Source organism: Cygnus atratus, chromosome 5 (assembly GCF_013377495.2).
Source record: "Cygnus atratus isolate AKBS03 ecotype Queensland, Australia chromosome 5, CAtr_DNAZoo_HiC_assembly, whole genome shotgun sequence".
Classification (NCBI taxonomy): Eukaryota; Metazoa; Chordata; class Aves; order Anseriformes; family Anatidae; genus Cygnus; species Cygnus atratus.
Window position 1 is genome coordinate 54189658 of NC_066366.1, and position 27200 is coordinate 54216857.

The 27200-nt window shown below is 34.4% G+C and overlaps 1 protein-coding gene across 5 annotated transcripts in view; it reads left to right on the forward strand.

The window, feature by feature from the left end:
* The window catches only part of PPP2R5C (protein phosphatase 2 regulatory subunit B'gamma), a 79854-nt gene extending 53458 nt beyond the window's left edge, over nucleotides 1-26396 (forward strand). For 3 of the 5 annotated variants that reach the window (XM_035551237.2, XM_035551241.2, XM_035551239.2), the window contains 12 exons: nucleotides 5147-5257; nucleotides 5914-6006; nucleotides 6115-6245; nucleotides 8176-8235; nucleotides 10311-10419; nucleotides 12707-12760; nucleotides 15598-15768; nucleotides 16286-16413; nucleotides 17959-18060; nucleotides 20067-20139; nucleotides 22486-22602; nucleotides 25422-26396. In XM_035551237.2, the coding sequence (XP_035407130.1) occupies nucleotides 5147-5257; nucleotides 5914-6006; nucleotides 6115-6245; nucleotides 8176-8235; nucleotides 10311-10419; nucleotides 12707-12760; nucleotides 15598-15768; nucleotides 16286-16413; nucleotides 17959-18060; nucleotides 20067-20139; nucleotides 22486-22602; nucleotides 25422-25553 (1281 nt within the window). In that variant the 3' untranslated portion in view covers nucleotides 25554-26396. The remainder of the gene's footprint in view (nucleotides 1-5146; nucleotides 5258-5913; nucleotides 6007-6114; nucleotides 6246-8175; nucleotides 8236-10310; nucleotides 10420-12706; nucleotides 12761-15597; nucleotides 15769-16285; nucleotides 16414-17958; nucleotides 18061-20066; nucleotides 20140-22485; nucleotides 22603-25421) is intronic. The other 2 variants (XM_035551238.2, XM_035551240.2) reach the window with 1 other exon arrangement.
* The last annotated feature ends 804 nt before the right edge of the window (nucleotides 26397-27200 follow it).

Sequence of the window (27200 nt, forward strand, 5' to 3'; positions counted from 1 at the left end):
ATGGATGTAATGTTATTCTCCAGAGGGGAATGCAAGAGTTTCTTCCCCTTCTTCCTCAAAGACCCCTCCGACGTCCTTCAGATTCTCTTTACCTTTTTAAGCAAAAATGTGATGGGAAGGGAAACGTTTTTAATAAAGACTTGTTTTACAAGTTCCGTTTCTCATGTATATTATAGTAAGGTTGGATTGACTATCCCCAAAGCAGGAACTCACGTCGTCTCAAAACTGAAAGACATGTGGATAAACGTCTAAATACACGTTGTAAATGTAAATGATAACTTAATAGTTTGGATGAAAAGCATCTGTTGCAGATTCTTGTTTAGTAAAGGGATATATGCTTTGGTTTAGCTTTGGTTTTGAAGAAAACAAGGCTTTATGAGATTGTTCTGTTGTGCACTGATTTGTCAGAAACACAAACATTTGAGGATATTAGTTTTGTAGAATTCTTGTGAGGATTGTTAGCTATGTAGGATACAGACCCATAGGAGTGCTGCTTTCCATCTCAGGAAGGGATGGGCAATATCTGTATTGTATCTATTTTAAGAGGGACTATGAAAGTGAACATTGGTATGAATATTCACTTCCCCCAGCTAACCAGTCAGAGGATATTGAGGAGAGCTGAGTGGAAGCTAAGGAAATGCTGAATTTTGAGATCCGGGGTTGTAGTGTTCTGAAAAACAAGTAGATCCAAAGCTTGTATAAATAAGACTTACTTCTGTAGCCCCCAGAATAATTTCCTTGATGATGATGTAGCACTTGTGGATAAAAAAAATCAATGTTTTTGTGAAGCAGAAAGACCAATATTACTTCTTAAGTTGGTAATGTAAAGGAATTAAGATCTTATTTTATAACTAGGTCATTTCAGCAGCTAAAGCAGTGCTACTGTTCATGTATTATGAAAATGAAATGACATACTCATGCACATGGGAATATATATATTATTTTAAGTGTTATTTTGGTGTTATGTGGGTAGGTTTTTTGTTTACTCTGACCTTTGATATGGAATAGGAGTTGATATTGTGAGTAGAAGTGTACTATTTGTGGCTCTATTCAGCTATTAGGATGGCTTTATCTATTAAAATACGGAGGGCGCAGACTGTCAGATTATAAAGCTCATCATTCAGAGCTGTTCTTGTCAAGCTTCACTTGGGCTGCTCAGCAGAAGGGAGGAGAAAATGTGTGTAATGTTACCTCTGTGATACCTACTTGTTTGAAAATTTTCTCTAGTGTTACACAAAATGGGCCACCAGAAAAGCAGGGTACATAACAACCATGACAAGCAAACATATCTGTAAAATGCAGCTTGTTGGCCTTTTCTTTTGTTGTTCTCCCATCCTCCTGAGTTACATCCCTTGGAGTTAAGCAGGCCCGTGCTAAAGGTGCAGAGAGAATTGTGGCACACGAGCCCAGTTAAGACTTAAATATGATAAAATTAGGGGGGTGTAGGGGGGGTGCTTGTGGGGTTTTCTTGGATTTTGGGGGGAGTGTAAATTAATCCTTTATGCTATGTTTACTTAGTACTTCTGTGGGAATTTGACCTTAAAGGAAATTGGGCTTTGCAGCTTGCATCTTGTCTTTTTACCAGACAGTAGTTAGGGAAAAGACATGCCATTTGACAAGAAGGCAAAGGTCTCAATAATACTAACTCATTGTAAATTTTCATAAACTTCAGTGGTTTAATAGACAAGTTTCAGATCTGTCTTCGTTAAGAAATGCTGCATCTTGATTTGAGCAGTTCTCCGTTCTGTTGGTCAGAGATTTAAAAAAAAAAAAAAAAAAAAAAAAAAAAACAGAACAGATCAAATCAGGCTTCGTTGGCTCCACTGCTCATGGAACAAGTTATTCTGTTTTGGGTTTTTTACTTTTTCCATTTTATATTCTCAAAACAAAAAAAAAAAAAGGGAACCATTACTAACACCTTGTACAACCCAGCTTTTCTTTCTTCTTTATAGTAAGAGCCCGAGACTTTCTCATTGAGAAAAGGCTGATTATTCTTCGTTTTGCTTAACGTCTTAGCAAGTGGGAATCAAGTCTAGTCTTCCTAAGTTTTTCTTGGAAGACCATTGATTTATTGCAATTTTTCTCCTTTTTAAAAAAAAGCTTCAAGGTTATTAGTTTCTTGATGTCCATGCTGTTAAAATATCTTTATATTTATATGCCCCTTTTTAGCTTTACCTTTAATTCTGTGAAACTGTAATTACTCTGATACAGCGTTCCTAATCAATATCAGCCCTACAGCTCAGTTGTTGAAATAAAGGAATATTATGAAGCAAAACAGAGCGTCAGGATGACTTTTCCTTCATGGGAATATGATGTAATTCTTGCAGATTTAGCTGATGCAGTTTGATACTGCCTCCCACTGTCTGCTCTGCCATCTGTCAGACGTGAGATGGCAGGACAGCACATACATATGCTCCATAGCCTGCTAGTTAATAAGTAATGTACAGCATTATTTTAAACTGTGAATGGAGGTGTTAATGATAAGCAGTCAGAATGCGAACAGGGAAACATGGCCTTCTGTTGCTCTTCCCAGAATCCCACTGAAGAGGGGTGGAGTGGATTCCTCTGCAAAACAACATCTTTAGACAGCTCACTCTTTCAGAGCTTCTGGGTTATCTTCAAATTATAAGCAGCTAAGCTCTGATGCTATTTAAAAAAAAAATGTGTATATATATATATATATAAAACTGTGAGAAAAGAACAAAAATGTGTGTATGGCATGTGTATCATAAAACAATTGAAAATTAGAAAGACTAATACTATGGCATAAAGAATAGACTTTTAAGTGTGATTAAAGTAGCCCTACAGCTACGTTATAAGTAAACTCCATCGTGTAGGGTTTAGGATTTTTCCTTTAATTGTTGAGAGCTTAGGAGCATCTCAGCTGATGAATTAAATAAAATGTTCTTTTGCATCCTCAAATAAAACATTCAGTTCGGTGCAAATTCCAATGGAGTAATCTTTTTTTTTTTTCTAGCTAGTTGTGCAAATGCCCTGTACTGGCATGTTTGCTGAGCCAAGGATTGGCTTTCATGAAAAGGCTCAGTAAATGGTTCTGCTGCTCCTGGTGATGTAGCCTTTTGCAAAGAATTTTCTTTTTCCTGGGAAATCTGTTGTATCTTACTTCGCCAGACTTAGGAAATGTATTTTTCAGGTTTCCCCTAAATTTTTGCAAAAAGATTCCCCGATCTGTTACAATGCTCGAATAAGTAGGAAAAGCCTTAAAGAGTTTCTGTATGTAGCCTAATATACTTGATTGTTATGGAAGGTTAGAATAGTAACCCACTTCTTTTATTTTGGCAATCTTTTCATTTCTGCAGTGTGTTCAATCTGAAGCATTTATATCAAAGAATCGTTTTGAAGTAGAGGATGCGGTTTAGGACCATAACTTGAATTGATCTGTATTTTTCGTTGTTCAAAAATAAGTTTAGGCTGCTTGGTACTGGTTTGATAACAAATAAGCAAGCAACAAAACAGAACCAAAAGTCTCTATTGGATGCACTTACATGGCTAAATAGATTGCATTTTTCTATTTGCTCATCAGTGTTGTCTCCTACCAACATCTGCCCTGCCTAATACTCTGGATTACAAGTGGAATTGAGGAATTACTCTCTTGGTATTGACAGCTGTAGCTGTCTTTACATTTACAGATAAAGGATTTTTCCGGTTTTCTTACTGGCATGCATGGAAACCTGTTCCCTGCAACTTGCTCAGTAAAAGGTTTAATCGTTAACTGCTCAGGGGTGACAGAACAACCATTTGAGTCACTAGCTAGTTGGTCCTTTCTTCTCCATGAAGAAGCCAGCTGTCATTTCAGGTGGAGAAGTGAGGGTACCGCAGACTTTTTAAATCTGTACTAAGCCATTGTAGGTAAGATTACTCTTGAGAATGTGCTAAATTTATCCCAAAAATCGTGCAAAATTTTTTTCAGCTAACAGATGTGTTGTACTTTCATTTATGATTATACGTATTGTATGTATTGATGCAATTGTGATTATATCTGATCATGTGTATTTTTATTTACATTCAAAAAATAGTACAAGCAACATGCATTCAGTGATGAAGTGGTTTTACCTAGAAGAGGACCTCTTAGAAAAGTGTTCTGTGTCAAAATTTGTTTCAAAATCATCAGTCTGACAGTACCTGTGGTGATCAATGCACAATGCGCAGGAGCACAATCAGCACCCATCTTCCCTAGAATATTTCTGACCTTGAGATATGCAGAAGTTCCTTAAATTTTACCTTTACTTTGATGCTTTTTACCTTTTAAGATTTTAAAAAACTTTTTTTTGTCTTGAAGAGCGTTTCAAATCCCTAATAATTTTTAAAGGGCTTTGTGGCAAGTGCTACTTTGATTCACTCACATTACAAATCTGCATCTAGACAAACACTTGACAGCACAAAATATATTTATACCTTTGTACTTGTGTGCATGTGTGGTTGTGTATATGAACCTTGAAAAGCAATTCATCTTTGTAGTCTGCTCCTCTTCCATGAGGATGCCAAACCGTTTTCAGGGCTTTGAGAGCTCAGATGAAGTAAAAGATTCAAGATTGTGCATTTCTCCCCTCTCAGTGCCCCCATGATGTAAATGGGCATGGTTTAAGAGAAGTACCACTAGGAGGGGAACAGAGCAATTTGTTTTTGAAATGTTTCCATATTTGTACACCCAGAGTATGATTTGAAAGCGATAATAATTTACAGAATAGTTGCAGGTAATATTTGTTTTGCAGCTCTGGTTCTGACTTCTACTATTGAAGGTTGTTGTGAGGCCCTTTACAGTGTATATATAAAAATATTTGTCTAAACATTTATATATATATATATATATATATATATATATATATATTTGCTTGGGCTTTTAAAATGTGCGTGTTTATATGTGTCTAAAGAGATGACATAAAACATCCTGTCCATAAGTTTGTGCTTTCAAGAATATTTCATGGAAGACTGTTCTCCAAGTTTAAAATCTTTAAAGAAGAATAAATTTACCTTGTTTTTGTTGAAATTGCCAGCTTACATATCTTGCAATTTTGCAAATGTTAACTAAATAGGTCATGTTAAGAATTCTCAGTGAAAACTGTCTTTGAAATCTTTTATAATCATTCATTTGTTTCAAAGCTCTTAAAGGCTCGTGTGATTTCAGTTTGCAGTTAATATGTTTCGAACATTACCACCTTCTTCCAATCCAACGGGAGCAGAATTTGATCCAGAGGAAGATGAACCAACTTTAGAAGCTGCGTGGCCTCATCTACAGGTACTTAAAGAAGACTAGGAATTTGTAATTTAACAGAATTTTAACGTTAAAATCATTATTTATTCACTCAAAATGACTTAGGTTAGGTGTTTATATCTGTAAGTCAATTGCATTTCTCTGCTATACCTAAAATACTTCTTGAATTTACACATAATCTTTTCCAAAAAAAACATTAGTGTATTGGAGGTTAAAGGCTTGCTGTTTCTTGCAGTACAGATGCAGCTGCTGTGACTTAAATGAGCTTCAGGTTGTCACTATTTGCTTTGATCTGACTCTGGCATAGTTCTGGCTTTGAGAGGTACTATGACAAACAGAGGAGAACAGAGAATTTTCAAAACACGTACTTCTGAGCATGATGAATATTAGATTATTCTGGGTCTCATGAGGAAAATCTAGCAATGGAGCTCAGCAGAATTTGAATGCAATTTAAAGAACCTAAAGTTCTTGCTCTAGATAAAAACATACTGCATTGGGAGGGCAGGAGCAAAGCTTTCATTGTGTGCAACATAAATTTAAAAAAAAAAGTGTGCTATACAAATATAAATAAAAACAGTCCTGTTCTGAGCAACTAATTAGTAATTTTGGTAATGTACTGCTTATAAAATGGTTTCTTGTTTAAAAAACTAATACTGTTTTTTGTCGGACTTTTTTTTCAGCTTGTTTATGAATTTTTCTTAAGGTTTTTAGAATCTCCAGATTTCCAACCTAATATAGCTAAGAAATATATTGATCAGAAATTTGTATTACAGGTAAGGTTTTAAAAAAAAAAAAAATTTAACTTCAAGCTCCAAATCCATATTATCTTACAATGCATTAGGTTCAGGTAAAGTGCATCTTTTCTTTTTTCCTCTTTGCAGCTTTTAGAGCTTTTTGACAGTGAAGATCCTCGTGAAAGAGATTTTCTCAAAACAACTCTTCACAGAATATACGGGAAATTCTTAGGCCTGAGAGCTTACATTCGGAAACAAATTAATAATATATTTTATAGGTAATGCATTTTATAGCTTTTTTTTTGGGGGGGGGGGGGGCTTCTAGCTTTGGTACACTTTTCCACAAGTCATTATACTGTGATTGTTTTACACTCCTTCCATCATGCCTCTGTTTTCTACCCACAATGAATGTATGACACTACCCATTTAAGAAACTAGCAAAAAAGCTGCCATATACTGGGTACCATTCCATGAATGGCACCAGCAGTACCAGCTGCTTATCTTCTCTGTATGTGGTAACAAGTGAGCCTTTAGAAGAGATAGAGAGGAGCTACTTCAAAATAATTGGGAAGCCTTCACTCTCCTGCAGACAGGAGCTCTTGACTGGCCATGTCTAGAGCCAGTATGTCCTCAGGTAAAAATATATGTATATAATTCATTTCTGAACTTTTCTTTTTACTTGCTACTTTTTGCGCTTTACTTTCAGGGGTAGCAGAAGCAAAGTCTTCAAACACAGATGGTTCTGGTGTGTGGCTTTTGGAAGACTGAGAAATGTTCTAGCCATTAAATTGACTTCATTACAAAGAATGCAAACTATTATAGTTTTCCATATTTTTTCACTCTGAAATTTATATGAGAGATGAGGTTATTTCTACAGTGCAAATGACATTTCTCTACTAAGTTGTAGGGAAGAAAATCAAACAGAAAAAGTCTCATTTATGTAATATTTTTGAGCTGTAAGTTGAAACTTTTTGCATTTGATTGTAAACTCATGAATATGAACACCAGGGAGGAAAGCTGTGTCAACTTCTGTCTTGAATTAAGGGATTGTACATGACAAACTCTTAAAGTATGTGTAGAATTTTTCAAAATACTTCATTTTCTTATACTTTTTCCTGCAAGTCTTTTTACATAAGCCTAGTAAGAAACAGAAGTGTGTGATCTTTGTCTTTTAGCCACTAATCAAAATTACATAAATTCTGTCCCCATGGTATGCTAATCTTATTTTTTCTACTATGAAATATATATTTTTAAAAAATTATTAAGCCAATATGTTCCTGCTTATTTAGTCTTAAGGTTTTCATATCATTGTCTTTAGTTTTGCTTAATATTGTCCTGAATTATATAGAGAGCATTTTAAGGAGAAAAAAGTCATATCAAATACTCTGGATTAAAAGTAGTTTTTAGTATGTTGGTCTATGACAAGTTTTCAAATAGGAAACAATTTTCTAATAAATGAAATTGATATTATCTTCTAGTAAGTAAAAATTTTGATAATTATTTGTAAAATACCTGAAGTTGTGCATAGAAGTTTTTCAATAAACTTACATTCAGGCAATTGGGAAAAATGCAGGAAAGGTGATTGCATGGTAAATTAGTGTTCTGTCACAAGAAAATTCAGGAAAATTTGACTTCCTCGGTTTATTACAGAGCCTTTTGTGTACATAGGAATCTGTAATGCCAAATAGCTCTTTAGATCCATAAGCAGTAACTCTTTGAACACCTTGTGCTTGCATGTGCTATAGAAGGTTGAGTCACGGCATTTGATTATGCCAGTTGCTCTGTGTTATTTTAATATTTAAACCATTGTTTGCTGTGTTCAGTTCTGCATTATTGAAATGGCATGGAGTATGATTGGAAAAGGCTCAAATGAGTGTACTATTGTTAAATGTGGGGGAAAAGAGCAAGCGTGAAGGTTGAAAGCAGCTTGATGTGCTCTTGATTTATTTCTGTATGGAGCGTTCATGTCTTCTGCAGAACAGGGGCTTCAAGAACACAAAGTGTCACTGTCTTCAGAAGAGTTTGTAAGACTGCTAAATTGTTCTGGTGAACTCTGCAAAGTTTCTCTTCCACTGTGTGCTTGTTTTCTTTCTACTGAGTGACTGAAACTGGGGAGGTGAAGGCTACCTATAATGTTAAATGGCAATCTTGGTGGTAGACTTGCATCTCTTTTTGGCAGTAACTGAGTAAAACTTTTCATTTATTTAGGTTTATTTATGAAACGGAACATCACAATGGCATAGCAGAATTACTGGAAATACTGGGAAGGTAAGTTGTAGGTTTTGTCTAATTAGACTTGCTTCATCCTCAGAGGAGGCTTTAAAGATTGAGTTGGGGATTGCAAATTGTTATGAGACAAGATGAAAATAGCTTCCTAGCACATGGCAAAGCTGTAGCTGAGGATAAATTTTGTATAAGAGTGCAGAAATGGAGCAAAAACTTCAATGTTACAGCAACATTTTTGGGGTGTGACAGTTTTTTATATCATATTTTTAAGTCTTATTTTCTAGCTTAGGAACCTTGTGATTAAGATTAGTTGTAATGCAGCTGTGATTAATGTGTAACTAATTGCAATTTGTTTAAAAATTCTTCCAACTTTACTAAATGTGTAGCAGGTAAACACAGGCAGGACAGATAGGTTGTAAGTTCTCAGAAGCCTTCTATTAATCTCCTTATAGTAAACTTCAGTGATGCATCTGAAAGCCCTTGAAACTAGAATTGTACAACATAAAGCTGATAGCCCAGTCAAAACTGGTGTGGTTTTTATCAACTGATTTCTCTCATCCATGTGCAAGCTTTTATTTTATATACATAATACACTTTAAAAGCATAGCTAATTTTTACTTTACATTCTTTTTGTATCTTTGCATGTAAAAATAACAGTGTAATGTCACTTAATTTTAGAAATACGTAAATTTCACAGGCTCAGATAATGAATCAAGTTGGCAGAGACCTGTGGATATCATCTAGTCCTGCCCCTCTGCTCAGGATGTAGTCGGTGAGAGTGGGTTGTTCAGGGCCATGGACAGTCAAGCTTTGAATATCACCAGGGGTGGAGACCACAAGATCTCTGGGCAACCTCTTCCGTGTTGGACAACCCTGAGATTAAAAAGGGATTTTTCTTCTGCGTGAAACTTCCTGTTTCAATTTGTGCCCCTTGCCTCTTGCCTTTTCATTGTGCATCATTAAGAAGAGCAACTGTTTTCACAGTCTCATCTGATACTGTTACACATTGATAAGAGCTTCTTCTCTTCCCAAGGCTGAACAGTCCCAGCTCTCTCAGCCTTTATGGGTATGTCAGATGCTCCAGTCCCTTAGTCATCTTCATGGCACTTTGCTGGACTCTCTCCATTTTATGTCCGTATCTTTCCAGTCCTGGGGAGCCTAGAACTGAACCCACCACTCCAGATGTGTCTCACTAGTGCTAAGCAGAGGGGATGGATCACTTCCCTCAACCTGCCAGCAGCTCTGTTCATAGTGCAGCCCAGGATGCTGTCTAAATTGAAAAGATGTTTTGTAAATTCCCTATGTCTACATGTCTGCCTGGAATAATTATTTCATTTTCAACTAATATTCAATGATTAACTGAAGTTACAAATCTATCATTACATCTATGTGCTATAAAAGTAATGAAGTAATACTGATCAAGATATACTGAAGACTGTCTAAAACTGAAATATGGAGCTAAATCTGCAAAACTTACTGTCACTGACTTTTTCACTTTAGGTTTTTTAGGTTGGCTATAAGTGTTAACTTTGTTTAAAAAAAAAAAAAAAAAAAGAAATTCCCCTCAGGTTTCCAAATCAAAATTTGTATCGCTTAAATAAGGCTTCTGCGCTGTAAACATGCTATACTGATGGGCTGATATTGATGGGGATGGGTTCTACAAGTATTTTAGCAGTCCATGTTTTTTTTCTCCCTTGTTTGCTGTCCTGGGTCGATCTCTCCAATATTCAGTCTCAGGTTCATTCTTTAATTCGGTGACGATGCTGATAGGAATATGTATTCAAAGCTTTGTTTGTAGTGAGTAGTTCATAACAAAAATTGGAATCTGAAGTGCTAACATAGTCGTATGTGTTGCTTGGAAGAAGAATTTAGGACCTGTGAAAGATTTGGGTGAGGTGTGGGCAGATGTTGATTTGACTGTTCTATTTATTTGTGCTCTTTAAAGAGCTGGATCAAAAATGGTGTCTGGTGCATGTGGAATCTGTACATTTTTCTGCTACACTGTTTTCCAGGAGTTCTCAAATGTGCTATGAAAACAAGGGTTTGGTACATGCTGTACAGTAGTGCAGTTTTTGAGTAATTGCTGACTTTTATTTTTTAATTTCTTTCCCTGACAGCATAATTAATGGATTTGCCTTACCATTAAAAGAAGAGCACAAAATATTCTTATTGAAGGTTTTGTTACCACTGCACAAAGTGAAATCACTCAGTGTTTACCATCCACAGGTAAGTTTTGTCTGGTGCTATTCTTAATAACATAAAAAGTGCAAAGGTCTGCTATGATTGACACCTTCTGTTCTAACCTACCTGAGATGGATTGGTGTTTCTGTTCCCCTTACTTCATAAACTAATTCTTCTACGCCTTCTACTGACTTGCATTCATATCAGCAAGAAGTAGACATAGGGTTGCCTGTCTTCTATGACATATCTTACTGAATGAAATAAGACACTTCAAATGAATTGTGTGAAATACCAAAGTAAAGTCATAAATTCACATTGAAACAGCAGCAGATATTCAGAAAGATTGCACTGACAAGTCCAGATATATGTGATGAAAGCTAATTTCTATAATCAATTTAAATTTTCTTTAGAGTAACGGAGAACGCTAGCTATAGTAATCTTTGTACATTCCTCAGATTACCTGGGCGGATTCCTTGGTAGTAGTCATCAAAACCAAGGAAGGAATTGTGCTAACTAGCTTAACTTCGATAAATGAAAAAACATTAGAAAAAACATTTAAGCTGTTTGATATGTGCAGTGATACTGCTATTTAAAAATTTTACTTTGGGATTGTTGGCGAGTGCAAGGGATGTAATAGTTGACTGTCTAGGCACAAAGTATCATGCTTAGAAGTGAAGTTGGTAAACACTAATTCAATCTAATCTTGCATCTGCTTGAAAGTAATACACATAGTTATTACTAGTTCACTTTCTCATATTATAGCAAATCTTAAGATTTACAACTGTTCTGTGCTTTTTTGACTAACTTAGGTGATGAAGTTCAAAATATTTTTAAACCAATATGGGACACCAAAATGTTAGCAAGTGGAAAGCACTTTAGAATTTAAAATCGCAATTTTCTTTTCTATGATTGAAAAGAGGAAATGAGTTGAAATGTGAAGTACAAGATAGAAAAAAAAAATCTAATTCACAAATACAGAAAGGGGAATAAATTACCAGTTAATGTAAAATTAAACCTATTTACAACTGTACTGTTACAGTTTAAAAAAAAAAAGACATCTTAAGTAAAGACGCTTCAAATTTTCATCTTTTTGTAACTAAATCAGATATTGCATTCTCTAGCTTTTCACCAGCAGCCTAGATAAGGCCAACTAGGAGATAATTTTTGCTATTCCACATGTGTGTGGACTTTAAGAAGATAGATTTGTTTTCTCAGCTTCATAGTCTATTCCTTCGTGTTCATTTCCAAGAGATCTGTAAACTTTTTCTACATAACAGAAAGATGAAATCTCAAATAGAACAGTAATTTGCGGATTGATTTCATCACCAAAAATAGGTGCAAATTCCCATTCCCATGCAAGAATCTCATTTAGAGATGATTTGCAAAGTGACTGTTTCCCTATTGGTAACAAGAGGAGAGGTTTTTAATCTTCCTTCTTGACAAACCAAAGGAGGCACCAGCAGATACACAGGCTATTGCCTCTCCAGCAGGAGCTGATTCAGGCTTTGCAGTGCTGGCTTCTGACTATTTGCCTCAGGGAAGTTCTGGAGTTCATTGTATTAAAGTGAGCAATTACATTTATATGAAGGAGAACTTCTAGGACATGGATTTCTCATTTGCTTTAGAATTAAGTTTCTTTAATTAAAATCAGCAAAGCAAAAACTATGTAAAAACAAGCAGGGCATTTGAGCAAAGATGTAGTAGATGTGAGTAAACAGTGTGATCCTTTGTCCAAAAGTCTGTTTTCATGTTGATTTCATACTGTTTAATAGCGTATCTTTATCAGAGGATAGAATCATTTAGCAGTGAGGCGGCTTCCCCAGATTTGTAACTGCTTGTTCGTAGTCTCTTCTCCGCTTTTGTTATCTTCTCTTTGTATATTAAGAATCACTTCAGTATCCTAATTCATATTAGAAAGAATCGGTCTTACTAACCCTATCTTTTTGTATCTCCTTGTTTTCTGGTAACAATTTATCAATTCTGATCACTGATCCACTGTATAATGAGAGAACAGGTTAATTTCTGTTCAAGCCTTTCTCCCCCTCTTGTGAATTCTGGCTTTCTCAAGAGACAGTATACAAGTCTTTCAACAGTTGAAAGTGTATGTTCCTATTATAACCCAGAAGATGAGTACAGACTTGAGATAGCTGGGGAAAAATTGTTAAAGCATATGTACTCTTTTGTTGTTTTTTAAATTGTCTGCCAAATAACCTTGTAAAATTACAGAAAAACTGTTGTTTTTATCTGGATTCAGTAGTGTTCTCCAGTTATACTACTGATTTCAAAGTGTGTTCAGTTTCACAAGCGTTAATAAAATATTCTTTTATTTTAGCTGGCGTACTGTGTAGTTCAGTTTTTGGAAAAGGACAGCACACTTACAGAACCAGTAAGTTTATCTTGCTATTATATGTTTTTGGAATATTAATCTCTTTCATCTGTAGACTGCTTAAAGAGGTTTTAGGAACAAAGTATTGATAGGTGATTGTTTTTAATCAGAAGAGTCAAATATTTAATCATTTTGGTTTATCGAGTTGATTTTTTTTCTCAGCAACCGTTTGGAATGCTCAAAATGAATTAATGCAACTTGAAAATTATATCTTTTAACAAACAGAAGAGATTTTATTGTGCTTATTTTGTTCTGGCTGACTAGATCTGAGACAGTTGATGCAGAAGCAGTTTAGTCAGATGCTTGCTTGCCTGAACTGTGCTGTGTTGAGAAGCTGATGATATGCTAGAGCACAGATTTCTGGCACACAGCTACGTACTGATGCAAGGCTTTTGAGTCAGATCCTGACTCCTTTTGAATCAAATACCAATTTGGACATAAACAAAAACAGACTTTGGTCTGGCTGCATATAGCTGAAGAGATGAATACTCACTGTCCTACATAGTATATAGTGTTTTGCATCACTAAGCCAACACATTTAATCACTAAGTTGCAATCTGTAAACAATTGCTAATAATGAAAGTGATTTAGAATTAGATTATAACTGTTTCCATTGTAAAATGGAAACTGAATCTTAAAGCAGTGTGCAACTGAGCAAGAATTCTCTTCTACTTGGAGCTTCTAGTCTTTAAAATACCACGTCTTGTACATTCTGACATTTGTGCCATATGAGATCTTGAAATCTTACCTTTCTTCCAAATATCAACTGGGATGTTACATATTTCCTAGTACGAATTTGAACTAATACAAATCCAAGTTTTTTCCTTTTTTATCCCAAATTAGTACATAACGCTTACAACATTTTTTAATCACAGTGAGTAATGCATGTGCTAAGTTCCCCTTCCAAAATTCCAGTCATTACAAAATAAAAGCCTTTGTTTCCCCTCGTAATTGTCAGATAAGACATTTTTACATCTTATTTAATAAAATCTGTGTAAATTTCCCAAGGCTTCATTAATGACATAGTATCTACTCCGACAATTATATGGATACATACAATAAACATACGCTGATTTCTCATTGAGGTATTATTTCATTGATTGTGTTAAATTTTACTTGTAGTTTTTAAGCTTAAAAAAATCTGGACTTTTGTAAAAGTATCATCCATTTCAGAAAATAATGCTCTCTTTTTCTAAATAAGAGAGAGAGTTTGGTGTCTTAAGACAAAGGCTAATGGATTGTTGTAACTTAAACTACATCAAAGCTGTATAGAAGCTTTTTAGGAGAGGGTTGTTGTGGGTTTTGCTTGTGTGTTTTTTTTCCAAGAATTCTGTGCCTTTTTTCTTCAGTTCTACATCTAGAACTAGACGAACACTGTCATATTTTTGTTCTTTATGTGACTTTTTAGGTTGCTTTATGTACAGTCAGCAGTGAGCAAGAATTTAATTTCAAACAGTCTGTGCTATGGTTTTGTCTCCAAGAGTATGTTGCATCATGAAGATAAAAGTACTTCCGTTGCGTTTCTTATTCCCAGAGTATTATTTTTAAAATATGGGATGCTTTAATTAGTATTAATCAGACAAGCTAAGAACAATCATAAGCTATACAGTTTTCAAAAAATCTGTTGAAATAGTTAAATTGTATTGATTTAAAAAGAGGTACAATACAAGATTTTAATAGTGCAGTTGCCAGATGAAAGTTAAATTTCAGAGAAAAAGGTACTGAAATACAAAGTTTCCTGCATACTCATAGAAAGTAAGTCAGAATGCAGAACGAGAGGGAAAGAATTGGGTTGCATTGGTTTACTTTATCAAAACACCACTAGTTAAAATTACTGTCTGACATAGGAACGCAAATGTCCTGAACCTCCAGTGACTTAGAGTCCTAAGCCCTGTTTTTTTAGTCTTTAACCACAAAACAAAAGCATTTCCAAACTTGTGCTTTCAAGAACATACTAATTTCTTATAAAAATATCTAAAATGGAGCGATATGTCAATCATTTTGAAATATTATTTGAAAAGTCTTATTTGAATATTACTAATAGCACAGTATTCATTACGCCTTCAGTATAATTTTGCATATTTTTGAAGTTACTTAATAAATGATGATGTAATTGATAACTCCATTAATAAGTACAATGTCTAAATATATTAACTTCTAAACTGATATCACTCTTCAGACTTAAGTTCTTCAACTTACATATTCAATAGATGAAACTGGTTTTCAATTCAGAGACCTTACTCACGGATGTGTAGATTCTTTCTGAATACTTGTGAGCCCTCTGAGAGACTGCTTCCTTTTCTGTATCACATTTTATGGATCCCCTTAAGACTGTGATTATAGTAATGTAGTCAATTAAATAAAACTTAATGTGTAACAGTAATCTGCCTGGAGTAGTCAGTCACCTGTCAGTCTGGGTATTTATTGTCTTTCCTTAAAATATAGTGATAGAGCTTAATTTCTTGAGCCTTGAAGTGTTCCTCCAAGAAATAAGAGCTTGAAAACTGCTGTCACTTAAGTGGCAGATATTTTTCCCATCATACAGCAGCAAATTTGCACTTTGAGTTGATGGTCACGTTAAGATAGATGTCAGGTTACTTCCTCTAGTCTTCTGATTGAACAAGTTTTTTAACGGTATAACTGTCTCCTAAGAAAATGTTTTTAGCCTTATCAGCTGTTATTTCTGTGACTGAGCCACATCTGATTGCTACTGTCACGTGGGACAAGAAATTTGAGGGTTTTGTTCTGTTTAAAACATTGCACTTCTTAATGACATGAGATTTAGTACAAGGCAAAGCCAAGTTCTTATGAAAACTATGTTCACTTTGCTTCTACAGGTTGTAATGGCACTGCTGAAATACTGGCCAAAGACTCACAGTCCAAAAGAAGTCATGTTTTTAAATGAACTAGAAGAAATTTTAGATGTTATTGAACCATCTGAATTTGTAAAAGTTATGGAGCCTCTCTTCAGACAGCTAGCCAAATGTGTGTCCAGTCCACACTTTCAGGTCTGTACTTCCTGAATGTACAATCCGATGAGAATTTTTATAGAGTGAACTTGGTATTATTTGCTGCTGTTCAATATACTTAATTTTATTTCTTGCAAAAAGTCTTCAACTCTGGCAAAAATGGGGTATCCAAATTTTAGCATAATTTCTTTCCAAGAGCATAATACATGAGTTCATATTGGCTAATTCACTTAAGCTCTTATGTTAGGCATACCACTTTTAAAAGCACCTTTCAGAAGCACCTGAACCTTTTCATTATGTACTGTTTGCATTTCACTAGTTATGATAGAGTTCTACAGATACTCTTTCTCTGGGGGAGAACATGTCTCTGCTTGAATCTTCTGTTGAAGAAAAAGTAGTTTTTCTGTCCTTCCATGAGTAGCTTTCAGTTCATGATACAAAAATTCAAATCTGTTACAATTTTTTTTACCTTTCAATTATTTTTACCAAATGTTTCTATTATATGATCTTTAAGGGATTGTCTGAAGAAGTGTTCCTTTTTTCCATGTTGTCTTAGGTGGCAGAGCGAGCATTATACTACTGGAATAATGAGTATATTATGAGTTTAATTAGTGATAATGCAGCAAAGATTTTACCCATCATGTTTCCATCCTTGTACCGGAATTCAAAGACACATTGGAACAAGTAAGAAACATTTGTACAAATAAAATTGTGCCTTCTTTTATGTCTAGTTTAGGCTTGAAAAGTGGTTCAGATCTTATCTTTGAATTGATAGTTTTAAATGTGCTAAGCTGTTTATTCTATGACATTAAAGTTACTGGGTAAGGAGGAGATTACTGTAGTCAAAATATTAAATATTAAGAAATGAAGAAGAGGATAGAGTTTTTTCCTTTTTTAATTAAACAAAAACTTTCAGTACATCTAATCCATGACACTTTATTAATATAAGTTTGGCACTAATCCATAGTTCAGATATTTCTAAAGACACAAGCTATGATTTCTGATATCTAACCCCTTTGCTCATTTGCATTTCTTCTAAATTCTAGTGGAATGTGTTGTAGATCAGGACTTCTATTTTCCTTTACTTTTCTTGTGTTTTTTTTTCCCCTTTTCTGTTTACTGTTTTCTTTCTCCATTGACTATTTTAACTTTTTTTCCCCACAATAACATAGTACTTACGCATGAAAACAGTCCTGGTCAGCTCCTTTCTGCAGCTGTTCCATTGTGAAGGGCCTCTTTGTTTGAGCTGTTGTGCAACTGCTGGGATGGTAAAAGTATCACAGTCTAGTGCTGGCTGTGAACTGAGGACTGATGAGGGGTCGGCCAAAAATACCTAATAAATCTGCCACTAAACATCAGAAAAGAAATGGAAGATAAAGTGATGTTAAAGTGATTGATTACTATCACTGGTTGTAAGCAGTAACAAATAATGTACTTATTAATAAACTGTGATTCAGTGATGCAATTCTACATAGTCAATATGGATTGTCAGTTATTTTTCTGGCTTTCAAGGCCATGCAGTCATTTTGTTCTGAGCAAAGTCATGCTACCCAGTACAGCTGCACTCTCACTTGCAACACATGCATGATACAAAGTAATCACTTAACTGATTGCTTCTTTCTTTGGTTGTAATAATCAGTAAGAGATTAGACTAGAATTGCAAATTACTCTGTAGAAGTAAGTGCTTCATAAGTCACATGGGGTTTTTTGATCCTTTTTTCTGTTGTTTTCCACATCACTTTTCTAACACTTTTCCAGAGAGTCCTGGCAAAATTGTGTTGAAGTAAGTGCTGTTGCTGTGTGGCAGTTCTCAAAATGAATGGTGTCTTTTCTAGGCCCCTTGTAGTTCCTTTGATTTGTCAGTTCCAGTAAGTTACTTGTATCAATAACTTTAACACCATCTTGCATTTTCTGTAATAACTGTAGTTTGGTTAGTGTCAGCTACTAAATTTCAAACCTAGTCCTCTGATACACATAGTATTAAAAATTAAGTTCAAGCTTCAAAAGTGTGTGTGACTAGTACCATAGCGTAAGTAAACTGGTGATTTTAGCACTCATGTTAGCCCTTCTGAGGGTGGACTGAAACTTCCATTAACTAGTGTTGTTTCCATTTTTTTCTGAAATGATGTAATTTTCCAGTTATGTAGGCTATTGGCCTCTGTTGACCAGGAAAAAATAGATTTCAAAGTTTAAAGTACTCTGAGTTTCAACCAGAAGTTTTACTTATAGGACAATACATGGCTTGATATACAATGCTCTGAAACTCTTCATGGAGATGAACCAAAAACTGTTCGATGACTGCACACAGCAATTTAAAGCAGAAAAACTGAAGTAAGTTTTTATGTCAGTGTGTCTGTCTGTTCTTGAATAATTTGTTCAGAGTGCTTTAGCTCTGAAAAACTACTGTCTCTCTACTGGGAAGTTGTGCCCATTTGATTACAGTACAAGTCTCAAAATTCACTTGGTGAAATTTCTCATATATGAACTCTTTAAAATCTTCAGAATAGGGTGCTTCATGTAGTCTTTGCTGCACATCACCATCTTCCTGATGAAAAGTAATTTCTGGAGAAAGATGCTGCTAATCACGGAGCCCAGCGTAAAAGATCTCTTGAACAGCTTAGTTTACATCCTGTGTTTATTTTAGCATGCTTTATTTACCCAGTGTTGTTTTCTCTCATGTTGCCACTCGGTTCTTCCCAAAACACTTTTTGTGTGTTTTCAGCATTGCATTGTGTGTGCACATGTGCATGTTTTTCTAGAAATTCTCCAAGACAAAGTTGTCACTTTTTTGTAATACATTATTTGCCAGAAGAATCCTGATGAGTTTAGTACATTCCTGCACAGGCCAGTGAAACAGCAGGGAATTGGAAGCTAGAACTTTTCTGGTTTATGCCCAAAAATGCAGCTAAATCTTATGATAATAATGTCACTTATCTTCTGTTCCTCTTTTTCCCGTTAGACATAATTTTGAGACCCAGAAGTCAAATGTATTAATCATTTGGTGCTTATTTTAGAAACTGGGGAGCATAGTTAGAAAGGCAGTATTGAAAATACATCAATTTGAATTCCATTTTTAATTTCAAAGTGACCAAGGATTCCCTTAAGTAATGTTTCAAATTATACACCTATATTAAAACAATATACTGGAAGCAATATGAATTCCTAATGTGGATGAACTTGCCCAAATTTTGAAGGCACTTATAACAATTTCAGTAGAAATAAGCTTGTAGTACAGCATAAATTTTTAAGATACATATCAAAATGTGAAAATTTCTTTTTTGTTTTTAAAAGAACAAAGACTATACATCTCTCTCTTCCCTTATAGCGAATAAGTAGAACCCATTTTAAATTAGAAAGCAGTCTTTTCTCCTTTGTTCTCTTTGTTTGTTTTAGGCCTGTTGGCTTTTTTGGTTGTTTTGGGGGGTTGTTTTTTTGTTGTTGTTGGTTGGTTGGTGGTTGTTTGGTTGTGTGAACTAAGGCAGGCAGAGTACTAAGGATTACATCAAAGCAAAATAAAATCCCTCACCGCACCACAGTTTAGATGGGGTGGGCGTCCTTCTACCCCACTCCAAACCTAGCTTAATGAAAAGTTGGAGACAAATTTTGTGTAGACTTGTTTTTAAGTATGGATCATCTGCTCAGTGTTTTGAAGTCTGAAAGCCTTTTTCAAGCACTCTTGAGCTAAAAGCCCTTTTAAACTCTGCCACCTTGCAAACGTGTTTGTTCTAGTCTGTGCATGAAGTTGATTATATATTAGAATGGGGAAAAACAATTTTTAAAATTTAAATTACATCAGGCATAAATCACAGAATCGTAGAATATCCCGAGTTGGAAGGGACCCATATGGATCATCGAGTCCAACTCCTGAATAAAGAATCAAACCTTTTCGCTTCTTTTTAGTGTTCAATACAAAATTTCTCTGGGTGTTTTATTTCAAATTATTACCTGAAGCAGTTGGGCTGACAATAAGAATCCCTGCCCTTTATATATTAAAAAGTTTTAAAAAAAAAAAAAAAAAAAAATCAAAACTTTTGAGTTGTAACCATTTTAACACAGTTACAAAAGACTAATTGGTATCAGTTGGTTTGTTGCTTTCATAACTGCATTGGTGTTCTTGTTTCTGTTTCCTTTTAATGTTGTTTTTAGATCATGGGGTATTGATATAATGCAAATTGTCCTGTCAACAGTAAGTGGTGTTTTGGGTGGTAAGCTGGAACAAGCATAGACAAATAATTTGTTCTGGTGAAATTTTTCATATTTAAGAAAATGTACATAAGTTGTGATACAAGATTCACCAAGCTTCTTTTGCTATTTTTGCTTTTAAACTTTTTTTTCAGAGAGAAGCTAAAATTGAAGGAACGGGAAGAAGCATGGGTTAAAATAGAAAATCTAGCCAAATCAAATCCCCAGGTATTTAGAAAAGATTAACATAACATGTTCATGTTTAAATACTTTAGTTTTGTTAAATATCAGTGGGGGAAACAGGTCTGACTGATCATGGAAATAAAGCAATTTCACTAATTGTATTATGAAAGATATACAATAAAAGTACTTTTAAAATTTGTAACCTTTCTCTTGTGCAAGTAATTATTTAAAAAGAACAAAAAAGGTTTCTGAAAAATATGATGTGAAGTACTTTTTCCTTTTCTTATAATAGGAGATATACTGTATTGCGGTTTGAAAAGTTATTGTGCAAAATTATGGAAAATATAGAGATGCCATAAGTGGTTTCTCTTGAAAAGCTGTTTTGCAAACAATATATTACAAAAGAGATCTTTCTGCAAACTGTGAGTTATGACTGGTCAGTTTTCCTCTGTGTCAAATGGATTAAAGTAATATTGTACATTCTTGTCTGCTGCATTTGTTTTTGTATTTGCAATGGGCTGGTCTTCTGATGGACCTGCACGTCAGGTTCTTGCTAAAAAGGAAAACATCCTGTCAGGCACTTGTTGAAGTAACTTGATATTATTGAAAATTTGATAAAGAAAGGTTCCTTTAGACTACTTATTTTGAGATCATGGGATGGTTCAACCTGGATTTCTCCCCCACTTACCCACCCTCCCATTGCTTGGGGAATGCTATTTTTATTTTTTAATGAAAGGTCATTTTTCTTTATCTCAATCATGCTGACTTGCTGCTATGAGGAAAAAAAAGTTTCAATTACTTTGCAGCAAGAAACTTACTGTACTGTGTCTTTGCAACTCTGAGTTTAAGTGGTGGAAGATTGAGTAATGGTACTCTATAAATGGAATCAGGACACTTTATGATCTCAGTGCTATTTTAAAACAAATTATGGGGTCATCTTTTTTTTCAAAGGAGAAGGAATTTCATAAATGTTTATTTCCTCTTGTGGCATTTCTCGGGGAACAACTACTAGTGTGCTCAAATAAAACATGTTCAAATCAATTGGTACCACTATTGACAATAGATCAGTTGAATGAATTTAAAAAGAACTATGTGTAATGAAAGTAGCAATGGTTTTTCAGTGACAGAACGTTCTCTAATCAGATAGTCCATACAAAAGCCCTGGTTGAAGAGTGTTTGATATACACGGTCACTTCCTAAAACAAATGGTGAACTATGCATCCGACTAAAGAAGTGGGTAGACTTGTGGTAGTAAAATACGCAGTACTACAGAGTAAAATTGCTTGTCTTCCCAATTAACTTTATAACTCAGTACGTTTTCCGAAACTGGTAAGCACAACCTGTATACAGTATATTCTGTACAGTAGTCTTGAAGAAAGCTGGTAATTGCAAGCAATTTAAAATATGATTAATTTGAACACCAAATGCTCCCCTGAATAAAGAATTGACATAAGTGTATAGGCGCTTCTAGCATACTCTGTAATGGATTTTAGCAGTTCCACTTCCCACCCTGAATTTCTATTAATGTTTACTTTGTCTATTTACTGACAATCCTTGTTCAGAGCTATTCCTTACTCTACATGGCATAAGAATGCATTTTAAGATTTTTAGATCTTGATAATTTGTTAAATCCTTGCAGTCAGTGTCATCTAACATGCATTATATTATGGGTACACTTAGATACTAAAATATTTTTGAAGAAAAATGGTTGAGAAAGTGCCTGTGGGTGTTCATAAATGAGTTTTGGTTTAAAGACCACATCTCATCTGAATTAAAATAGAATTTAAACTATTGATAAACCATTGAGATTGCAATATTTTGATCTAGTTTACAGCAAACTTTAGATACTATACAGTTGTTTTCATAGCTTTTTTAATTCACAAAATACTTGAATGGCTGCTTTATTAAACTTCTCTGTCTTAAGCAAGTATTTCATTTTGAAATTATTTTACATCTGTATTAACCAAATTGGTTTTTTAACAGTATATTTTCTTTACAAATACAAAATTGCACCAGCAAGTTAAATCATTGTGTTTAGGTTGCTACACTGATCGTAAATCACTAGACAATGTATTAATAGGGTTTCAGTTGCCAGAACAGAAAATCAATACTGGCAAAATCTGAATATATTTTAAAATTCAGTCTCAGATAAAGCATAATTTTTGTATTCTGACTGTATTTTTCAACAGGACATTTCTGTCAAAATGAAAGTATTGGAGTTCTATTTTTCTCCATCTTTCATGTGCACTTGGGAGGAAATTTATTACTTGGTACCTAGAAACATAAGATAATAAGCTAATCTCAATTATAACATTCAGGTGCTCTAAATCACTCTTAGTGTGTAGGTATTACTACTAAGAATGATAATTTTAACACTTTGCATTTTATTAGTACCCAACATATAGTGACACGAGTTTGATGAACAGTCCTGTTGCAATGGAAACAGATGGGCCTTTAATTGAAGATTTGCAGATGCTGAAAAAGACAGTGAAAGAAGAGGCTTGTCAGGTAAAACTATGTGAAAATAATAAAGCACTCATTACAAATTGAATTAGTAAATTATAAATCTGGCATAGTTGCTCTTAATTTTATTTATTTTGTTAATCCTATAAATGAATTTGAGTTACATTTTCATCTCTTACTGTTGTCTCCTAAAGTAATAAACTTCATTAGAGCTGCGACTTTAAAGTGATACTGTAGCAGCAAAGAATATATTATTATATACAGTTATGCCTGTGGGTCTGCTGTATGGGTCTCTCTAGATAGTTCTGCAAAGGTTTTGTTTCCTTTCAACTTAGAAATAGCTGTCTGAGTCATGACAGAAACAAAGGCTATGCTTTAAGGATAATTAAAAATATGGCTAAAATCCAGTGTTCTATTCTGTACATACCAGTTTTGTTTATTAAAAAACATTTAAAGTAGTCAGATTCTAATGATGACATTTCTTTTGTCTGTTATTCAGAGCCTTCTTTTTGGCTAAAGCTACTATATTCTGACAAAATTAATGAAGTGTCCGCCATTAAACTTGTCTTGCTTACATGTAGGCTGTTTTCCTCAATCCACCATCTGTCATGTTCCATTACCTAGTAAAAGGCAGAGTCTCAAGGCCATTCCAACCTTTTTGTCTTTAGCTAATGCTTAGTGATCTTCAGGATTTTTTTATATTCAGTTAAATGGAACAAGAGTCCTGACATTAAAAATAGACATTTGGAGAACTATTTGAACTAGGAGCTAATGGAAGATGGTGAGGTAACAGGGAGCACTGCAATATCACTAAGATGTCTGGTAGAATGTCAGTAATATGAATACTTCTATATCCAGCAATTTTTGAGACCAGAGAAGTGATCTCAAAGAGTGGTTGAGATAGGAGATAAATTCTGTTAATTTAAACAAAAGAATCAGACAAGGAATTTAATGAAAATAAGCATATGGTGAGCATAACGTTCCACATTAATTTTGTAGAATTCAGTAAATAATTAAAATTATATTTCTGCATTATCGTATTTGATGTATTATAAGAAATATGTCATTTCGCATCCAGTAGGATGAAGTTAAAAAATATATATGTATGCCTCAAAGTTATGCTCTGTGATGGCTGGCTTTTAAACAGTCACTTCTGGAGTGGATTGCAGTGAAGCTAATGGAAAAGAAACAAATTGTAAAAATAAATAAAATTCCAAAACTTAGTTTAGAACCGTTGAAGCATTCTTTAACCATCACTCCAGGTGCATGCTTTCCTGCTTTTCTCTGTTCAGAAAGTGTGCAAGAGGTAAATGAGATTTTTCAAAGATACAGATCCTATCTTAGCAGAGCTAATGGAATGTTTTGAAGCAGGAGTTACTATTAACAGAAACTTAGAGATACCTCTGAGAAGTATAAAGCAAGAGGATTGGTAAGTGGCTCGCTAGAGAGGAAAAAGATTGATTAAGGTTTAGGGTACTGTAGATAGCAGGCTAAATGCAGGTAGGATTCTTAAATTTATGAGTGGACACTAGAGAGAACTACATATCCCTTGCTAAGTACTATCAGAAATTGATGTTAAAACGATCTACAACAGTTACCAGTTTAAAAAAAAAAAAAAAATTAAGTCAAAAGCAAAATCTAGTGTTCTTAAAACCAAACTTGAGAAGTGAGAACTATGTCAAGTTCTATACAGTTTCAGTGAAAGTAAGGCTTTGTTGGAGGTTTGGAATGTAGCAGTAGTGTGTCAGTATTGAAGAGGTGCTGCTAGAATGGCTGAGGAAAGTAGAACGGCTTTTCTTCTGTACTGGACTACAGCTTTTCTTCTATACTGGACTCTGGTAAAGCTGAATTTGGCCACCATGTATTACTAACTTTGTGAACATGGTAGTGAAACAAAGGCAAAGTAAAAGCTGCTCAGTTTTTATATGGGCCTTTTTTTTTTATATTTGAGTCCTATTATAGGGCTCTTGGGGAACAAAGGAAGAAAAAAAGAGTGAGAATAAATGGTTGCTTTTCTGTGTGAGAAGAACCAAACAGCAGCATGCCAGATTTATCATGGAACGTTCAGTGTACCTGAGAAAGAGGGTGAGAAATGTGAGGTGACACCACTTACAGATTGCAGTTGTGTGGGTTAAATGAAATTGTACAGGGTGAGAAAGTGCAGACCTAACTGAGCTCCTATGTATGGGACAGCGTAACAGATAGGGAAGGGAGGGCATGCGGGGGGATGAGAATATCTGCAGAAAATCAGTCACCTTTCTCAGTCATCTTATTAGGTTTGTGTTCGTGCAGACAACTCTGAAGACTTTGAGGATGATTTGTTAAAGAACATGAATTAACATCAGTGATCTAACAGCTGAATTAGGGTAGATGAGAAGGACATGAGGACTGTATGAAGGCATCATTATTTAGTTTGATGATACTTTGACAGGAATATTGTCTGGTTTTGACAGAGCATCAGTACTCTAACACAGGAGAACCTTAATTTTTCAGATATGTGAATGGTGCAAGCATGAAAGAAACTAAGATCATTTATCTAGGATGTAGAGAAACACAAAATGTTAAAAGGAGAGGTTTTTTTTTATTTTAAGGAAGGTTATAATCAAGGGACAATCATGGTAGTAGCATCGTAAATGCTAGCAGCTCTTTTTTTTTTAATTTTATTTTCTTCTTAGTAAAAAGAAATTGTTTCAAGACTTGAGACTGGATAGCTGGTGGAATAAACGGGAGACAGTAAAAACTTTTTTCCTTATTTTATTTCAGTCCCTGAAAGGAAACTGAACATACTGATATGGAAGAAATATTTTAAAGTAATTGTTCAGTGATTAATATTTTTGGTTAACTTTGTTCCATTTTGATTTCAGGCACAGAAAGATCAGAAAAAAGATCGTCCTCTTGTGCGACGCAAGTCAGAACTGCCTCAGGATATCTATACCATGAAAGCCTTGGAATCACATTGCAGAGCTGATGAATTAATATCACATGATGGGCATTAAACTATTTACAGTGAAATATTATTTTGAAGGAAAAGATGTTTGTTTTTTTTCTGGACTCAGTTCTACAGTAGAACTTACTTTTTTGTGCCATACCAATCAGTTACACACAAAGTCAAAGCTTTCTTCAACCCAGTTCTGTAGGCAATAACTTAATAGAGTATGCAGCTCAAGATTAGTAGTTCAAACAATGGTAAATTACCCAATTCCAAATGCAGAATGTCGGGTTGACTATAATCAAGTGGACACAATTTCCTGGAGGTGTTACCATAGTACCAGCTAGCTGATAACGTAGTTTTTTATCTTCATATTTGAGAAGAGCATTCTATAAACTATTTCCACCTAAAAAAATGAATGACCAATAGTTGGTACTAATGATAAATGTGTATTTTCAAAAGCAAAATTATTTCAAATTTAATAATTAAACTTTTTGTAGGATTTCTCAACTTTATAGTTGTTTCCACGTTATTGCTGTCTTGTAGTATACCAGCAGTTTTGAAAATACACAATTATTCTTTCATACTATAAAACATGGCTTACAAACTGGTAACTTTCATGACAATCCTCAATCATGACTCCTTTCTAAGAATTATGTAATTTTTTTCTCCTTTACTTAGGATGAAGATACAGATCTATATATTCCATGTCCTAATACTTTATGTATATTTAAAGCCATATTTTCCAGTCTCTGGTATATAATACGGCACCAGTATTTGAGATGTGAACTGGTAGAATAATTTTTCCTAAAATGAAAATTTTGTTTATGATGACTGGGAATAGACTGAATATAAAATTTCATTTTAATTTTTTTCAAGTCAATAAAATACTCTTTCACTGTTTTCTCCCTTATCTGAGCTTTTAATACTCAGCATTTTTCTTGGGCTCTAGGAGTTCAGTATTCCATGGCAGATATTGTGTGTCATTTCAGCTGCATCAGTTTTTATCTGAAAGATGAACATAGCCTTTCAGGAAACAAACCATTACAAGCTTGTGTAATTAAGTAAAATGAGGAAAAGAACAGAACCTTGAATTCCATTCTGCTTCTTTTTTAAGAGTCTAAGAGCTGAGGGGATAGTGACCATAATTTTACCGTGAAAATATTTTTTTGTTGTAGTTGTAAAGAGCATATTTGCTGCAAATACACCTCACAAGTGAACTGAAAATGCATCTGAATTGCTGATGATCTTCAAATGCTGCTATATATTCCACAAGATTACTTGCATGTAATGAGCTTTTTGTTGTAGATGGAAAAGCACGGGAGGAAAATCTCTTTTAAAATATAGTGCTTTGTCTTCAATATTTGATTTCTCTCAGGGTGGCCAGTATTTTGACTTACTTATCCTGCTTACAAGCTGTTTGAAATGTGTTCTGCTATTCTAAGTGGGTGGTTAGTTTCTTTTGTCTCTGGCAGTAACATGATATAACTATGTTTAATGTCTTGATGCATAAAGAGATAAAAACGTGGCTTCTTTAAAAATAGTTTTGTTTTATTTTTTAAGGAAGTATAACGTCTCCTGCATCCATGAAAATATTGCGCAAAGCAGACATTCATAGTAACCTTGTGCAGATGTAGTGCCTGCTGTTTGTTGGTTGCATTTAACATACAATTTCCAATATTTGTTACGTTGTCTATTGGAAGAAAATTGTTGG